General features: G+C 35.6%; 1 protein-coding gene across 3 annotated transcripts in view; it reads right to left on the bottom strand.

Moving 5' to 3' along the window:
- Positions 1 to 18,523, bottom strand: part of PIK3R4 (phosphoinositide-3-kinase regulatory subunit 4) — a 203,541-nt gene that overhangs the window by 34,423 nt on the left and 150,595 nt on the right. For all 3 annotated transcript variants that reach the window (XM_086674276.1, XM_025913349.2, XM_086674275.1), the window contains exons 9-11: positions 15,332 to 15,505; positions 11,314 to 11,459; positions 8,667 to 8,870 (exon numbers count right to left, since the gene is read on the bottom strand). In XM_086674276.1, the coding sequence (XP_086530402.1) occupies positions 8,667 to 8,870; positions 11,314 to 11,459; positions 15,332 to 15,505 (524 nt within the window). The remainder of the gene's footprint in view (positions 1 to 8,666; positions 8,871 to 11,313; positions 11,460 to 15,331; positions 15,506 to 18,523) is intronic.

Below are 18,523 nucleotides of genomic sequence, written 5' to 3' on the forward strand. Positions count from 1 at the left end.
TGCATTAAAGTATAATAATCATAGAGGGATCTCTAACTGAATTTTTTCCAACACTGGCCTGAAATTCTTCATTTATTTTTACTTCTCCTCCTAAAATTTGCTTAGCGTAGACAATTTCATAGCTGTAGTAAGAGTTCTATTCTTTCTGTTAGACTACATCTTAGTTCACAAGAGAGAGGTCTCAGTTCTAGCCCACAAAAGGAGGGTCATCATAAGAACCATAAAAAGGGATGAAGTATTAACATATGCCATATAACATGGAGCAATCTTGAAAATATTTTGCTAAGTGAAAGTAACCAGACACAAACGTGCCACATACTGTATATATTTCATTTACAGGAAATATCCAAAATAGACAAATTCCTAGAAACAGAAAGTAGATTTAGTGGTTGCAAGGGGCTGGAGAGAGAAGTAAACGGGGAATAATTGCTAATGGGCATGGGGTTTCTTTCCAGGATGATGAAAATGTAAATTATTTTCTGTGCAAATTTTCTCAATTAAAAAAAGCTAGAAATGCACCATGGGGAAAACAAAGTTGTTTCTTAAAACAGTAATACAATCATATTACAGTTTCCAGACTCCCATATGACACACACCAAATCAGAGCACTGCAAACAATCATCCCTAAACAGGAAGGATTTAGATTAAACTCTCAAGAATTAGGAGTAATTTCAAGACAAGATTATAAGTCAGGATTTTTCTTTCAGTATTTGATATAAATACCTAAAGGACATTATAAGAAAGGAAAACTGAAGGACAAATCATTTATGAATTTAAATGCAAAAATAGGGGCGCCTGGGTGGCGCAGTTGGTTAAGCGTCCGACTTCAGCCAGGTCACGATCTCGCGCTCCGTGAGTTCGAGCCCCGCGTCAGGCTCTGGGCTGATGGCTCAGAGCCTGGAGCCTGTTTCCGATTCTGTGTCTCCCTCTCTCTCTGCCCCTCCCCCGTTCATGCTCTGTCTCTCTCTGTCCCAAAAATAAATAAACGTTGAAAAAAAAAAAAAAATTTAAAAAAAAAAAAATAAATGCAAAAATACTCAACGTATCAGCAAACAAAATCCAGACTATAAAAAAATTTTACAGAATATTTATATTACTTTATATTACCTATATATTTACACTTATGTGTTTTTATAATAAAAATCTACATAATACATTAAAAACAGAAAATTGGAACAGACCAACTACTAGAAAAAAAATTGAATCGGTAATCAAAACACTCCCAACAAACAAAAATCTAGGACCAGATTGGCTTCACAGATGAATTCTACCAAACAGTTAAAGAAGAGTTAATACCTATTCTTCTCAAACTATTCCAAAAACCAGAAGAGAAGGGAAAACTTTCACATTGAGTCTATGGGGCCATTAATGGCCTGATACCAAAACCAAACAAAGACACCACAAAAAAAAGAAAACTACAGACCAAAATCTCTGACACAGATACAGTATTTCTCAACAAACATGAGCAAACTGATTTCAACAATACATTTAAAAAAATCAGGGGCGCCTGGGTGGCGCAGTCGGTTAAGCGTCCGACTTCAGCCAGGTCACGATCTCATGGTCCGTGAGTTCGAGCCCCGCGTCAGGCTCTGGGCTGATGGCTCAGAGCCTGGAGCCTGTTTCCGATTCTGTGTCTCCCTCTCTCTCTGTCCCTCCCCCGTTCATGCTCTGTCTCTCTATGTCCCAAAAATAAATAAACGTTGAAAAAAAAAAATTTTTTTAAAAATCATCCACCACAATCAAGGGACATTTATTCCAGGGATGCAATGGTGGTTCAAGATTTGCAAATCTTGGAGAATTAACAAAATGAAGAATAAAAAATTATATGATCAATAAACACAGAAAAAGCATTTGATACAACGTCCATTCATGATAAAAAACTCTCAACAATATGGTTTAGAGAGAACATACCTCAATATAATAAAGGCCTTATATGAAAAACCCACAGGTAACATCATACTCAATGGTGAAAAACTGAGAGCTTTTCTGCTAAGATCCACTAAGACAGAGATGTCCACTCATACCACTTTTATTCACCATAATAATGAAAGTCTGAGCTGCAGCAATTGGACATGAAAAAGAAATAAAAGGCATCCAAATTGGTAAGGAATAAGTAAAACTGTCACTATTTGCAGATGATATCATACTATATTAAAAAAAACCCTAATGACTCCACCAAAACACTATTAGTACCGATAAATGAGCTCAGTAAGTTGCAGAATACAAAATAAATACACAGAAATCTGTTGCATTTCTATACACTAATAATAGAGCAGCAGAAAAAGAACTTAAGAAAACAAATTCCATTTACAATGGACCAGAAAGAATAAAAAAAATGCCTAGGTTTATAAACTGAAGCAAGGAGATGAAAAACCTGTATTCTGAAAACTATACATTGATGAATTAAATGGGAAATTCAATTTAATCAAAACCCAATTCAATTAAAGAAAATGACACAAATGGGAAGACATACTGTGTTCATGAATTGAAAGAATTAATATTGTTAAAATGTCCATACTACCCAAACCAACCTATAGATTCAATGCAATCCCTATCAAAATACCAACAGGTTTCACAGCACTACAACAAATAATACTAAAATTTGTATGGTATCACCAAAGACCCCAAATAGCCAAAGTAATCCTGAGAAAAAAGAAAAAAAGCTGGAGCTATCACAATCGAGGAATTCAAGATATACTATAAAGCTGCAGTAGGGGTGCCTGGGTGACTCACTTGGTTAACCGTCTGACTTCGGCTCAGGTCATGATCTCACAGCTTGTGAGTTTGAGCCCCATGTCAGGCTCTCTGCTGACAGCTCAGAGCCTGGAGCCTACTTCAGGTTCTGTGTCTCCCTCTCTTTGCCCCTCCCCCGCTCATGCTCTGTGTGTGTGTGTGTGTCTTTCTCAAAAATAAACATTAAAAGTTTTTTTTTAAATAATAAGTAAAGCTGCAGTAATCAAAACATTATGACACCGGCACCAAAAAAAGACACATACATCAATGAAACAAAATAAAGAACCTAGAAATAAACCCATACTCATATGGTCAATTCATCTATGACAAGGAGGCAAGAACATACAATGGGAAAAGCCAATCTCTTCAATAAATGATGCTGGAAAAACTGGACAATTACATCCAAAAGAATACACCTGACCACTTCCTTACAGAATACACAAAAATAAACTCGAAATAAATTAAAGACCTAAATGTGAGACCTGGAACCATAAAATTCCTAGAAAACATAGGCAGTAATTTCTTTGACATGGGCCATAGAAACATTTTTCTAGATATGTCTTCTCAAGCAAGGGAAACAAAAGCAGACATAAACTACTAAGACTACCCAATATTAAAAGCTTTTGCAGAGCAAACGAAGGCATCAACAAAGCCATCAATAACTAAAAAAGACAACCTAATGAATGGGAAAAAACATTTTTGCTATTGCACAGCAAAAGAAACCATCAAAAAAACAAAAAAGACCACCTAACGAGTGGGAGAAAATATTTGCAAATGATATATCCATTAAGGGGTTAGTATCTAAAATATATAGGGGCTCCTGGCTGGCTCAGTCAGTGGAGCCCGTGACTCCAAAATCTTGGGTTTTGAGTTCGAGCCCCACATTGGGTATAGAGATTACTTAAAAATAAAATCTCGGGCACCTGGGTGACTCCATTTGTTAAGCATCTGACTTCAGCTCAGGTCATGATCTCGCAGTTCGTCAATTCGAGCACCGCGGCGTGACAGCTCGAAGCCTGGAGCTTCCTTCAGATTGTGTCTCCCACGCTCTCTGCCTGTTCCCTACTCACACTCTGTCTCTTTCTCTCTCTCAAAAAGAAATAGACATTAAAAAATAAATAAATAAAATATTTCAAAAATAAAGAAAAGAAAAAAAAACTTGCATAACTCAACATCAAAAAAAAAAAAAATAATCCAATTAAAAAATAGGCAGAGGTCAGGGCACCTGGGTGGCTCAGTCAGTTAAGCGTCCAACTTCAGCTCCAGTCATAATCTACCGGTTTCTGAGTTCGAGCCCCAAGTTGAGCTCTGTACTGATAGCTCAGAGCTTGGAGCCTGCTTCAGATTCTGTGCGTCCCTCTCTCTCTGCCCCTTTCCAGCTCACACTCAGTCTGTCTGTCTCTCTGGCCAACAGACATGTGAAAAGATGCTCAAGATCACTCGTCATCAGGGAAATGCAAATGAAAATCACTGAGATATCCCCTTACACCAGTTGGAATGACTAAAATCAAAAGGACAAGAAATAATAAGTGTTGACAAGGAAATGGAGAAAAGGGGACCCTCATGCACTGTTGTTGGGAATGCAAACTGGTGCAGCCACTGTGGAAAACAATATGGAGGTTCCTCAAAAAATTTAAAAAAATAGAGCTACCCATATGATCCAGTAATTCCACTACTGGGTATTTACCCAAAGAATATAAAACACTAATTTGAAAAGATATGTGCACTCCTATGTGTATTTCAGCATTATTTACAAAAGCCAAAACTTGGAAAACAGCCCAAATGTCCACTGATAGATGAATGGATAAAGATGTAAGATATATAGGGAATATTACTCAGCCATTAAAAAGAATGAAATCTTGCCATTTGCAACAACATGAATAGATTTAGAGTATAATGCTAAAAAAGGAGAAAGACATCCTGTATGATTTCACTCGTGTGTGGAATTTAAGAAACAAAACAAATGAACAAAGGAAAAAAAAGAGACAAACCAAAAACAGACTCTTAACTATAGAGAACTGATAGTTACCAGAGGGGAGGTGGGGGTGGGGGTGGGGGAATGAGTGAAACAGGTAAAGGAAATTAAGAGTACACTTATCTTGAGCAGTGGATAATGTACAGAATTGTTGAATAACTATATTGTACACCTGAAATTAATATAACACTGTAAACTATACCAGATTTAAAACTTTTTTAAAAAACAAGGCTTAAAAGGATCAAACTGATTCCAAATAAGTTAACTGTAGAACAGAACAATCCAACACTGTATCAAGAAATTCAGCACTCTAACAACATAAAATTCACAATCAACAGAAAAAGAAACTGGGTGGCTGGGGATCAGAGATTGGAGGAAAACTTACATTTTATTATGTATCTTCCAATATCTTTTTATTTTTATTTTTATTTTTTTAAACATTTTTTAATATTTATTTATTTTTGAGAGAGAGAGAGAGACAAAGCACAGGCAGGGGAGGGACAAAGAGAGAGAGAGAGAGAGTGTCACAGAATCCAAAGCAGGCTCCAGGCTCTGAGCTGTCAACACAGAGCCCGACGCAGGGCTCGAACTCATGAACCATGAGATCATGACCTGATCCGAAGTCAGGCACCCAACCGACTGAGCCACCCAGGCGCCCCTCCAATATCTTTTTAATTTTACACCTTGTGTCTATACTACCAGTCAAAAAGTATTCAAATAAAAATCTTTTAAAAATCAAAAATGTTTAGTATTTGCCATTTTTTAAAGGAGTGAAATCAGAATATTCTTTTTTTTTTTCTTAAAGAGGATTGATTTTTTTTTCATATTTATTTATTTTGGGCAGAGTGCAAGTGGGGAGGGGCAGAGAGAAGGGGACAGAGGATCTGTAGCAGGCTCTGCGCTAAGAGACTGACAGCAACAAGCCTGATGTGGGGCTCAAACTCACGAACTGTGAGATCATGACCTGAGCCAAAGTCTGATGCTCAAGTAACTGAGCCACCCAGGTGCCCCAGAAATCAGAATATTCTTATTCTGTATTAGCGGGTGATCAAATGGATACAAATAAAACAGACAGTTCTTGTGAATGAGATTCCAAAACAGCCCTGCCATGTATCACCTCCAGAAGGTAAATCCTATTAAAAATCTGGAGTGTAGGCAGATTTTAACTACCATATATTTCAAAAGTGTACTTTAAAAGTCTATTTTCCATGGGGCGCCTGGGTGGCTCAGTCAATTAAACATCTGACTTCAGCTCAGTTCATGATCTCACGGTTCATGAGTTCGAGCCCCGCATCAGGCTCTCCACTGACAGTGCAGAGTCTGCTTGGGGTTCTCTCTCTCCCCATCCTCACTTCCCTTCCCCCACTAGCGCTCTCTCTCTCTCAAATAAACTTAAAATTTTTTTTTAATTAAAAATTAAAAAAATAAAAGTCTATTATCCAGAACCCTGAACGTATTTTCCCATAGAAACAATGCTAGGCTGGTCTAGAAAAGTCTATTTTACCCATGATGCATCTCAAGTACAGTCCTATACAAAAAGCACCGTAAAACCCCAAGGGGGGGAAAATTGTAGGCGTATTCAGAATTCGCATTTGCAGAGGCTAAAAGCATCCTTCCCTCTGTATCCCTGACATTAGGAATAGGGACTCAGTTCCCACCTCCAAAGCCTCCCCCTGACTCCAAGCCTCTGCAAATAATGCCAAGAAAGGTAGCACAGGGACCAAAAAGAAGCGAAGCAGATAAAAGGCGTGCAAGGGGCTGGAGGAGATGAACTGCACATGGAATCTTCCTAAGTCCATAAAAACCTCAAACAAGTCTCTCAGTCTTAGCTCCCTGTCCTTTATTTTGAGGCCAGATGGCATGTTGAAGGAGGAAGGGATTTGGAGTTAGGCTGGTTTAGGTTCAAATGTCAGCTTTAAGCTGAATGAACTGTGTGAGCATAAGCAACTTAACTATCCTCTTTGGGCTGCAGTTTCCTTAACTATAAAATAGGGAATAACATCTGTTGTTCAAGGTTGTTATAAGATCAGTGACAAAATATGGAAAGCACCAACTGCAGTGGTAGATTTGTTGAAGGTCTTCAAAAAATGGAGCCTGGTATTGTTCTGCTGTTACTTCTTCTGAGGACCTCAGAGACTCTGGCTTGCTCTCCCCTCTACTAGCAGCACCTGTCCCTGGAAACAGAGTACTACTAACCCTTAGGAGTCTCCTAAAACTGTTAGTAACAGAAACAACATAAAACACAGGGAATCATGTTCCTCCTTCCCTACTGATACAAATGTGGGTACAAGTGACAGACAAATGAATACATCAAGCACTAATATTCAGAGAAATACAAATCAGTGAGTTTAGTGATTTCATCATGGTACCCAAAAATGAGGGCTGGCACTCTGGAAGCAGCAATGGTAGAAGGGTTTAGAAGAGGAAGCAGAAGGTAAAAAGGCTACGGAAACTGCTCCTTCCCTCTCCCTCCTCTCACCCATGGCAGTGGCAAAACCTATACCCACAGCAAGATGAAAAGCAAGAACGAGGGGCTAGAGAGGCTCCATGAAGTAACCAATGACTTAGTGTGAAATTTTAGTACAGAAGCTTTTAATTTAATACACAGAATTTGTAGGAGAGAGAGGAGTACAAAGAATCACACCATCCAAACCCAAAGAAACATCTAAATTGGGGTGGTTTTTACTATATGCTGAAGTCTTTTTGATAAGGAGTACTTACTCAAGAGAAACAACAGAAAACTGCGATTCAATATCCAATTTTCCATAAATTGCTTTCTAAAATATTTAATACATCTAATGTATGAGACAAGGTTAAAAGAAGACCCAAAGAAAAAGCTCTTTAGTAATTCAAGTCATATCAAATTAGGTCTTCTAAAATATAGGAAATAGAACCACTGGCCTGGAAGGGGCATTCAGAGGCAGCTCCCGCCTCCAGGCAAATTGAGACCTAAAAGAACCAAAATGGTTATTGACCAGGCTCCCTAGGAGATGGGATATTCAATATCCCATAGGAGATGGGATAATTCAATATTCAATCACCTAAAGCAACATATGAGCCTGAAACAGCACTGGACACTCAGTGACTAGTACAATACAAGAAAGGATTTATATCTTCAAATTGATCTAATTCTCTCTGCAACTGAAGCATTTTCTCATGTTCTTGCTGACAAGACATGACTGACAAGTATTCTCTTAACCAAAATGTCCTGCAGACTTAAAGACCATCATTAAAGTTATCTCTTAGTATTTGCTTTAAGGCTCATGGAACATTTATTCATAAATTGTATTCTTTATTTCCAGCCATTTTCATTTCTATCTTGACTTCTCTAAGTTCCATATATCCCTCTTAAAACAGGACACTGAATCTGGACTATTTCTAAAGAGGCCTTACTAATTCCAAGGATAATAAAAAGATTACTTATTAGTTTTGACATCACCTGTTAAATGATACAAATTCTTAGGCTTTTAATATACAACAGAAACTGGTTTATTCAATCTAAGATGCATTATAAATCCCAATCATTTCTGATGTTTGCATGTAGTGAGAACTCTTTACATTTGAACTAAAATAAACCAGTATCTTTCTGTGGTGCATCTGTGCTTTGCAATGTTTCCTCTAATTGAATTTTTTTTTTTTTTTTGGTGAAATATGGAACTGAATCAAGAATATTACTCAAATTTAAGGTTATATCTACTTTCTCCATTATTTACATAGACAATAATCACAAAAGAAACTTAACAGGTCTCCCATGATTCCTTACTTAGCTCAAACTAATGCCTTATCATCATCCTAGCATCTCCAATATGCCAAAGCAAATGTATATATTTGCCAGGTTTTATTCGTTTTTTTATGATGTGACTTAATCAACCAAAAAAAAATTTAATAGCTAAATGGATGCTTGAATGTTCTTAGCAAATTTGTGTTTAAACGTAAGATTTCAGAAAGGTGATACAACCTGTGAGAGCAATTTCTTCAGAAGCTGTGCTATGGCAGGATCCTCCGGTGGGGGGCAGTCAGGAAGAGACCCATTTCGCTTCTTTTGGCGCATGTGAAGATGTCTGAACAAGCTAGTAATATCTTTAGACCTCAAAGCATAATCAAATATAGAACGACTTACTGGATCTTTTAAAACACTGAGTAGAACAAGTTTCCTTTCAATCTATATTAGAAAAATAAAAAGAATCAACCAAAGATACAACATACATTACAGTTATTTTTATATTCAGTAAATACAACCTGTGTTAACATAGGTATTTATTTTCTAAGAAAATGGGAGATACCAACATTTACGATTTTGCTTAGAAGAAAAAAGAATACTAATGACCTTTAAGAGCTAAGGTTTTTCTTTTCATTGTTAGCATTTGAGTATACATCTGTGTCTTTCATATTGGAAGAATAACAATATATACCCAGGATGGAAAAATTTAGAAAATGACAAAGAGCCTTTTTCTGGATGCCAAATGTGATGACCTCCTAGATCAAAAAAGTACCCGTGGCTCACAGGTCTAACAGCCAACAGGTACTGACCAAGAAAAGAAGCTCAATCATCACAGGGGTGCCCCTCAGTCATTAGGTTTCTCAGTAGCTTCAACCACTTCTAAAAAATATTACTCTCTCCACAGAGCTCATAAAATCCTTCCTTTTATTATCCCCAAGGACACCCTCCTTGTCAACACATATATAATAAAAAGGATGAGCATACTAACAGTAACCAAGAGGACTTTCTTTGGACCTATTTAACTACCTGGTAAACTAGCCAGGCGAAACCAGCATAAAACGGTATCTTTTGTCTAATTCAAATTGTAGAAAGGTAAGATTTATGAAGCATATATATCATTAGCCTCTCAACTCCTAATCCTGGTCTCTCAAAAAATAAAACTATATATATATTTTTTATTATGAAATATGAAATATATATTTTTTCCTGAGAAAACAAAGAGAGTGGTGCAGATTTCTTAAAAAACACTTAATGTCAGATTTATTTTTTAATGTCAGATTATAATAAACCACCACTAAGTTATTACAAACACAAGTAATTTTTAATTCCCAAGGATACTTCCTGCACACTGTTTTATAAGGGTTTAATAAACAAACTTCTAAATTTTTTATCTTAGAGAAAGCGAGCATAAGCAGGAAGAGAGGGGCAGAGGGAGAATCTTAGGCAGGCTCCACACTCAGAGGAGAGCCTAAGGCAGGGCTTGAACCCTGGGATCATGACCTGAGTTAAAAACCAAGAGTAGAACACTCAAATGACTGAGCCACCCAGGTGCCCCTCACAAACTTCTAAACAGAATAACTAGTTAAAAGTAGTAACTAGACCTGATTTCCAAGGGAACTTCAATAAATTTTAAAAGAAAGGGGTGCCATGCTCAGCATGGAGCCTGCTTAAGATTCTCTCTCTCCCTCTTCCTCTGCTCCTCCCCCTCCCCTACTCCCACGTGTGCTGTTAGGAAGGAAGGAAGGAAGGAAGGAAGGAAGGAAGGAAGGAAGGAAGGAAGGAAGGAAGATGGATGGGGTGCCTGGCTCGCTCAGTTGGAAGAAATGCAACTCTCAATCCTGGAGTCGAGTTCAAGCCCCACATTGGGTGTGGAGATTACTTAAACTTAAAAAAATAAAAGAAATAAAAAAGGCATATTTTCTAGTAATATTACCTTATATGTGTATATAAATTGCTGAGATAAAAATTAGAAATTCTACACACTATGAAATTAAAGAATGATGACCCTCAGAAACGGATAAATCTATGAGGAAAAGGACAGAAGGCACGGCCAACCCTCCTCATCTCCAGAAGATATCCAATGTCATTTTCTCCAACCAAAGGAAGGTACAATGGAACATAAAAGTACTAGGAGCCAGAAGCATGTGAATTTGCAAAAGGGAAACACAGTTTTACTAAAAAATTGGATATTTCACAGTATTTTAACAAACAGAATCATATCTCAACAGTTCACTCAATTTAGGTAGGTATGTATTTTGATAACGAGCTTTCCAGGAAGATGAAGGGTATAACAAGCTGGGTAAAAAACTGCCTTATACAAACCAAATACCCAGAGTTTATCATCAAGTGCTATACTGGTAAGGGAGCAGGGGAGACAAGTCATTAGATTAAAAAAAAAAAAAAAAAAAAAAGATTAAATAAGATTTTAAAAGATCGGATTTTTTAAAAAAAGAAAAAGAACAGAGAAGAAATCAGAACCAGTTAGTGGTCCAAAAAACCAAACATCCGTAAAAGGCTTTTTCCAATTTATTATACATGCTGAGTTTGGCTGAAATCAGTTATATTTTTTACAATAAAAGCAGAGGTCCATCAATATATGTTTCCACTGCATTTCCCGTTAACAGATGTTTCACAACACTGCACATAAGAAAATAAAGTATGAACTAGTAAGTGCTATATTATGCATAACATGATGGATAACATAAGTCTCTTGAACTTTTCTCACCTTAATACTGTTTGTTCCAATAACATTAACTTACAAGAACGTGAAAATGGTGTAGCCCAATTTAAATCTTTGTAAACTTAAATAAAAATAGGACTCTCTAAACCTTTTATTAAGGGGTGCAGTTTGGAGAGGATTGACTCCACGTTGGAACAACCATACCTGTATTATTGGTTGAGTAATATACGGGTTAAGGTAAGGCATCAGTTTGCAGTATACATCAGCTGTACTTATTTGATGAGCCACCACTGTGATAAATCCTACGGCACCATAGCGTATCCACAAATTGGGATGACACAGAAATGGGGCTAATAAGGAAAAGAAAAAGGTATGGATTTAAACCACGCTCATAAATTTTAGGATAAACACATTTTCACCTTATAACACAACTAATAAAGGGATTATACCACAATGTTACTTTACTATCAGCTGCTTTCACATACTCAATTATCCTAAGGCATAAACTCAACTCAACATACTGATATTATAATATTCCCTATCATAAATATCGGCATTAATACCATAAAAGAATATAAACAGTACTACTCTGACATTCTTTTTAATGAAAAGGTTTGATCAAGTCTAATATATCTTTCATAAATTCATTCACAAGGCATTATGAGTAGAAACTAAAGGCAGAAAACATGATGCCCATCCTTAAAGAGATTAAAATATACGATTAAACCAGAGAAGTAAATGAATGTTTTCACCCCTTTTATTTTAACTATATTGTGTATTACACCTGAATATCAATGACTTCAACTAATCAAAGATTTTGAATAAAATTCAAACTTTTAAACACGTGATTTAGATAAAACTTCTAGGGGCGCCTGGGTGGCTCAGTCAGTTGAGCGTCCGACTTCGGCTCAGGTCATGATCTCACAGCTCATGAGTTCAAGCCCCGCGTCGGGTTTTGTGCTGACAGCTCAGAGCGTGGAACCTGCTTCGGATCCTGCGTCTCCCTCTCTCTGTCCCTAACCCACTCGCATTCTGTCTCTGTCTCTGTCAAAAATAAATAAACATTAAAAAAAATAATAAAAAAAAAAAAACTTCTAAAAGCAAAAAAATATACATACACATAAAGAGACACATATTTGTTCTGAGTATGCAGAAGCATCAGCATTGAGAGGATATTAAGTTTGTAAGAAATTTAGGGTAACAGAGAAATAACACTGTCACACGCTAATATTACTTATAGAAAAGGGGAAAGGAGAAAAAATTTTGTTCAAAGTATGTTTCCAAAGTTCTGCTATTTCCAATTCTTTTAATTACACGTGAAGGAGGTTACATAATTTCATAAGCACCATGCAGCCTCTGATACATCCAACAAAGGAGGGTTGGTAGTTTCCCTTTGACAACAGGCAAAATGAGGACTGGAAAAGCATTGAAAAACCTCCAAAAAGTAGCTAAACTCAAAATGACTTGGCAGTAGTTAGGCATGAGCTTGAATTATTGGTCCTAATTCTTTACATTACCTCTATTACTGTGCTCATGGTATACAAAGGGTACTTCTCTGCCTCTTGCTTTCAGTTCGGTCTTATTAACCTGCTCTGGCCAATGAGATATTACCAGATACAACATTAATAGAGGCTCGAAATGTGCTACACAGCTAAACTTGCTGTCTCATGCTTCTGCCATCACCCAGAACATAACCTGGAAAACTGCTCCCTATCTAACATGGGCACCAGAATGAGGCAGATGGATTACTGTCACCCCAGACAATCTGGAGATACAAAGCCTAGAGCAGAGCCACCCATACAGCCCACAGATGCATGACAGTTGACATTACTGAAGCATTTACTGAGATTCTGTGGTTGATTGCTGTATAGCATCACTGTATCAATAAGTAGCTAACTGATACAAAGAACCTAAAATATTCAAGAGGATTTCCTGTAAAACAGTGTACTTGATCTTTTCTCTATTCCAATACATTCCAATTATCTGGGGACAAGCACAAGGGAAGGGAGTATTGATAATATCTAAGTGGGAAGAATATAGTTTTTTCAAAAACCATCAAAGAAATCATGATGCCATCGTCACCACCATCATTCCCTTTAAGATTCACTACAACAGACTACGTATAAAAACAGAACAGAGAGATGTGTATGATTTTTCATACTTTAGGTGTTTCTAAAATTCTAAAAACTGTTTTTTCTTTGAAATAGTTCAAAATGCCAACCAATGATTGCCTACTTGATTCTTCTCAGCAAGGCTTTTTTTGCCCCCCAACAGATGGTACCAAATTCATTTCCAGTTCTAAGGCAGTTCTCCATCCAAGAGGTTGTACCATATTGGGTTTATTCTATACCTAAAGACAATAATTTATTTTGATGCTAAACTAAAGACACAGAATGTCCCATTTGTTCATCCTATGATCAATGACAAGCAACAGCAAAACCCAGAAAAATCTCTGAAAAATATGACAGGTAAAATACTGTATGATGATTTTTTTTAAAGTTGACAGACATCCATTTTTCAGAAAAATAAAATGCTACTTATAAACTATAAAGTCTCAAAAATAGTTTCCAAGTAATTAGGCAACAGAAGAAATGTATTATATGAAATTAGAACATACAAGTACATATTTATACACAGAGAATATTCATTAAAATAAGGAAGTTCAAAGTCAAAAGCCAGAAAAATTTGACCCATAAAGGTAATACCACTTTCACAAGAGAAAAAAGAAAACACTGATGTGAGAATTCAGAAAATGAAAATAAGCAGGAAAATATTCCACACAGCAAGATATGCATGTTAAGACAATACATTTTCTACTTAATATTATTATGGAAACACTGCTTTCTCTGTCTTATACTACATGGCACTCTATAGCTTAACATTTCAATGTAATAGAGATTCTCATCATGATTGTGGTGCCAATACTCAACAATTTCTATTAAATTTATAATTATTTTTACAATAATCATCAAAAATTCAAACCAAATCAGGGTTAAAAACTAAAAGAACAGTAATTATAGATATTAGAGTGTAAAGTAAGAAACCTACATATACTTCAATTTGTCACAATTTTTTTTAAAAAGCTACAGTCATGCCTTTATATTTTCCAGAAATTTTATGCATTTCTACTAGCTACTACCTATCGTCTCAACAGTCAAAATAAATACTAACTCCTTTGTATTTTTTTCTGAGGATTGCCTTAAGAATAACCTATAGCCGACCAATTTTGTCTTTCTATTGATTTTCCTTAGCAAAACACTCAACAGCAATTAAACATTTTATCCAAAAAAGGCAATTTTCCAAGATTCCATGTCCTCTTAGGACAGAGATATCTTACACTGCTTACTTTCTTAAAATGTGATAAGAAGACTAAAAGTTCCAAATATTCTTAATTTTGGTATGTATAATGTTTATTTGTTTGCCTTTATTCTGAATTTTAAGTTGAGGGAAACAGATAAATGCTATAAAAAACCAAACATTAATTCTTTTCATTGGCTAATAAAATTATTAACAGTGGGGTGCCTAGGTGGCTCAGTTAGTTAAGCATCTGACATTGGCTCAGATCATGATCTCATGATTTGTGAGTTCGTGCCCTGCTTCTGGTGAGCTCGAGACCCACTTCAGGTTAGCTCGTGCTCTGTTCCAAGTGAACCCTACGTGTCTCTCTCTCTCTCTCTCTCCCTCTCTCTGCCCCCTCTCGCTCTCTGCCCTCACTCACTTGCGCCATCTCTAATAAATGAATGAATAAATAAATAAAATTATTAACAGTAGTAACTTGAACACTATGAATTCTTAACTGGCAATCAGTGCAATGAGAGATGTCCTAGACAATCCTGTACATTCAATTTCAACTTAACTAGTGGTCAAGTGTTCAAAAAATAAGTTGACTCTTCAGAGCAGTTAAGGACTTTATCTACATCATTTTAAACAAAACAATTTATTTTTCAAGTTAAATACTTAACTACAGATAAAAACAAAGAGATATTTCCCAAGATGGGCTAGAAGACCAAATGATCCTGTTTTTTTGCCTGCCTGTTTCTAATATACATGGGAAGCATGCATGCATAAACATGCAAACACAAGTGCTCGTGCACACACACACACACGGGACAAAATTGAAAATCTGACTCTGTATTTCCTAGAACTTTTACAATGCTCTATCACTTATTTCTCTTAAAACATCCTAATTTTCTCCTTCTAATTTTGGGAAACAGACACTTACCAATATCACTGGCAAATTCATAGACATGGGGTTTTTGTAGTAGCCCTAACTGGCACATACAGGTAAGGGCATTAAGAGCTTTAACAATAACAAATTCCTCAGCATCACTAAGACCTTGTTGTAACAGGGGTTTGAGAATTGAGGAGCTTTGCCAACCAACATAGGCAGCAACACCTGAAAAAGAGAAGCAACATTACATGATTATTCTACACCTCATGGTGTAGAATACTATTAAGTTAAATACCATTAAGTTAAACAATAAAATTAATCAAAACCCAAATATATTGAGCAACAATCCAGAAGAGCACATCGTATGTCCTACTCAGCACAATAAATGAAAAAGATCCACACCAAAGCAAATCACCAAGAAATGCTGGAACACCAAGGGGAAAAAAAAGATCTTATGAACTTACAGAAAGACAAACACGTCCCCTAAAAAGGAAGGACAAACAATGAAAATGATCTTCATGAAACAATATTTAACAACAGAAGCTAGAACACAACAGAGCAAGACCTCCAAAGTTATGAAATAAATTTTACACTTAAACTGCCAGTAAAATAAGAGAACAAAAATAAGTTATTTTGCAACATGCAAGGAATACCCAGGTTAACTTCCCATGCAACCCTTCCTAAGAAAGTTTCTTGAGGATGTACTTCAGCAAAATAAAGAAAATGCAGAATATACAAAATGGCAGATAGAACCTAGGAATTCAAGGGGAAAAACTGATAATTGCTAGCAAGGATTCAGAAACCAATCAGCCAAATTAGAACTAAAAGCCAATACATTTCAAAAATGTTATCAAAAAGAAAAATGGAATAGGAGTGCCTGGGTGGCTCATTCAGTTAAGTGTCCGACTGTTGATACTGGCTCAGGTGATGATCTCATTTATGGTTTGTGGAATCAAGCCCCTTATCAGGCTCCATGCTAGCAGCACGGAGTCTGCTTGGGATTCTTTCTCTCCCCACCCCGCCCCTCCCCCACGTGCTCTCTCTCTCTCTCTCTCTCTCTCTCAAAATAAACAAACATTAAAAAGAAATTTTAAAAAATAGAAGACTGGAATAGATTACAAGCAACAGATAAAATTGGTAAGAAAGAAGTTTGATATTATAGACAAAGTGAAGAAGTATTACTTCTCTCAAAAAGGAAAACAAAGGAATCTGAAACTCCAGCACAAAAAAGTCTTCAAGAAATCATGGTGTAAATAAAAAGTAAATTAAAATGTATAATGTCCTTAACAATCTGAAGACATAAAGGAAAATCTATTGATGACACTGTGAACATTCTCAAGTGATAAAGGAGTTGTGGCATTGGAAGTATGGGAAAGCAAATATAAATATAGTACATTACTTGGCTCTAAAGACAATAAAATTTACATACTTATAATCATGTAAATTTAGCTTTGAATTTTCAGAATCAGTCTGTACAAAGCAGAAGACTTTATTCTGACTACAGAAGAAAATGTAAATATTATCAACTGTAACACTATATTTGTTAGTTGAACTGTCAACTAATAACTGGTCGAAATATCCAAGCAACAAAGAAAAGGAGAGACAGAAAGAAAGGGGCACTCATCTCCTTATAGTCCAAATGGGAAGAAGATCAGTAAGAAGTAGGTTTAATTATTTAAAGTTATAAAAACAGCACACGAAAAACTGAAGCACTGAAAATAGTGATCTAGATCTCAAAAACAGAGGGGAAGAGGGATCAGGGCATGGTATCAGTTAAATCTTCATGCGGCACAGAAAAAAATCAAGAGACAAAGTCTAAAGTCAAGAATTCTTTTTATTTTTTTAAAGTCAAAAATTCTTAAAAGCAGTATAAAAATGTTAGATACAGGAATCAACAATGTGAAGATATCAAACTAAAAATAAAATCCAGAGCAGATGCCTCTGGAAAATGCAACTATTGTTTTTCATACATTACTTTACAGATTTTAAATAATTTACAAAAACCTATTTCTCCTATAATTGAAAAAGTAATTATAGAAATTTTTTCTTGGGGTGCCAGGGTGGCTCACTCAGTTTAGGGTCCAACTCTGGATTTTGGCTCAGGTCAGGATCTCATGGTTCGTGAGTTTGGGCTCCACGTTAGGTTCCATGCTGCCAGCACAGATCCTGCTTGGGGCTGTCTTTCTCTCTCTCAAAAAATAAATAAAATTTTAAAAAACACTTTAAAAAGCTATTTTTTTCTTTAATAAAAGGAAAAATACTACCTAAAATTCCAGTGAGTTATATTTAGGAACTTTATAAACTGAAATGTATAATAACCCAAAATAACTCAAAATATTTTGAAAATTAAGACTGACATCTTGAGAACTTATCTTACCAGATACTAAAGTTGTTTATAAATATAATTAAAATAAGTATAACATTATTAAATTAAACAATTAAATTATGATAAATAGGATATAATTAAAATATAAGTGTATGATATTGAGTACACAAATGAGAAATCAAGGGAACAGAACAGATACCCAGAAAACTAAAACTAAAAGACATAAGCGTGCAACAGTTGATAATATAAGCTTCATAAATCAATAGGAAAGAAATGAAATGTTTAATAAATAGCATCAGGAAAACTGATTATCGGAGGAAAATTAGATTTCACCTCATACCACAGACCAAAATAAAGATCAATTAAACTGTTAAGTGTGAAAAATAAAGCATTATAAAAAAAGATGTGCAGCCAACAGATTAACCTAACAAGTTACTTGAGAAAAGTATTTGCCAATGATTAAAAGTTAATGTTTTTAATATACATCTATGAGAGGTTCAAAAACATCAACAAGAAAGGCATACAGCCATCAGGAAAAAAAATGAGCCAAAATAAATAAAAAATTAATAGAAGTACAAATGAGTAATCAACATGAGAAAATTTTTCACCTCCACTGATAAGCAAAGAAATAGATATCAAAACAAGTTATTTTACCATACCAATAGGCAAAGATTAACCAAAGCTTATTCCATGCTGAAGGGTATGTATTATGGTCAAAAATGCTGACCAGAATGGAAAATGACATAACTTTTTTTGAAAAGCTTATTAAAATGTATCAAGAGTTTAAAAAATATATTCATATTCTTTAACCCATTAATTAAAATTTCAGACTTCTATCCTGAGAAAATCAAAAGTAAATATTTATGTAAAATATTATCTATATATGATAAGAAAAAATGAAAATAATTTAAATATCC

This window comes from Puma concolor, chromosome C2, assembly GCF_028749965.1.
Source record: "Puma concolor isolate L17-30 chromosome C2, mPumCon1.1.hap2, whole genome shotgun sequence".
NCBI classification, from domain to species: Eukaryota; Metazoa; Chordata; class Mammalia; order Carnivora; family Felidae; genus Puma; species Puma concolor.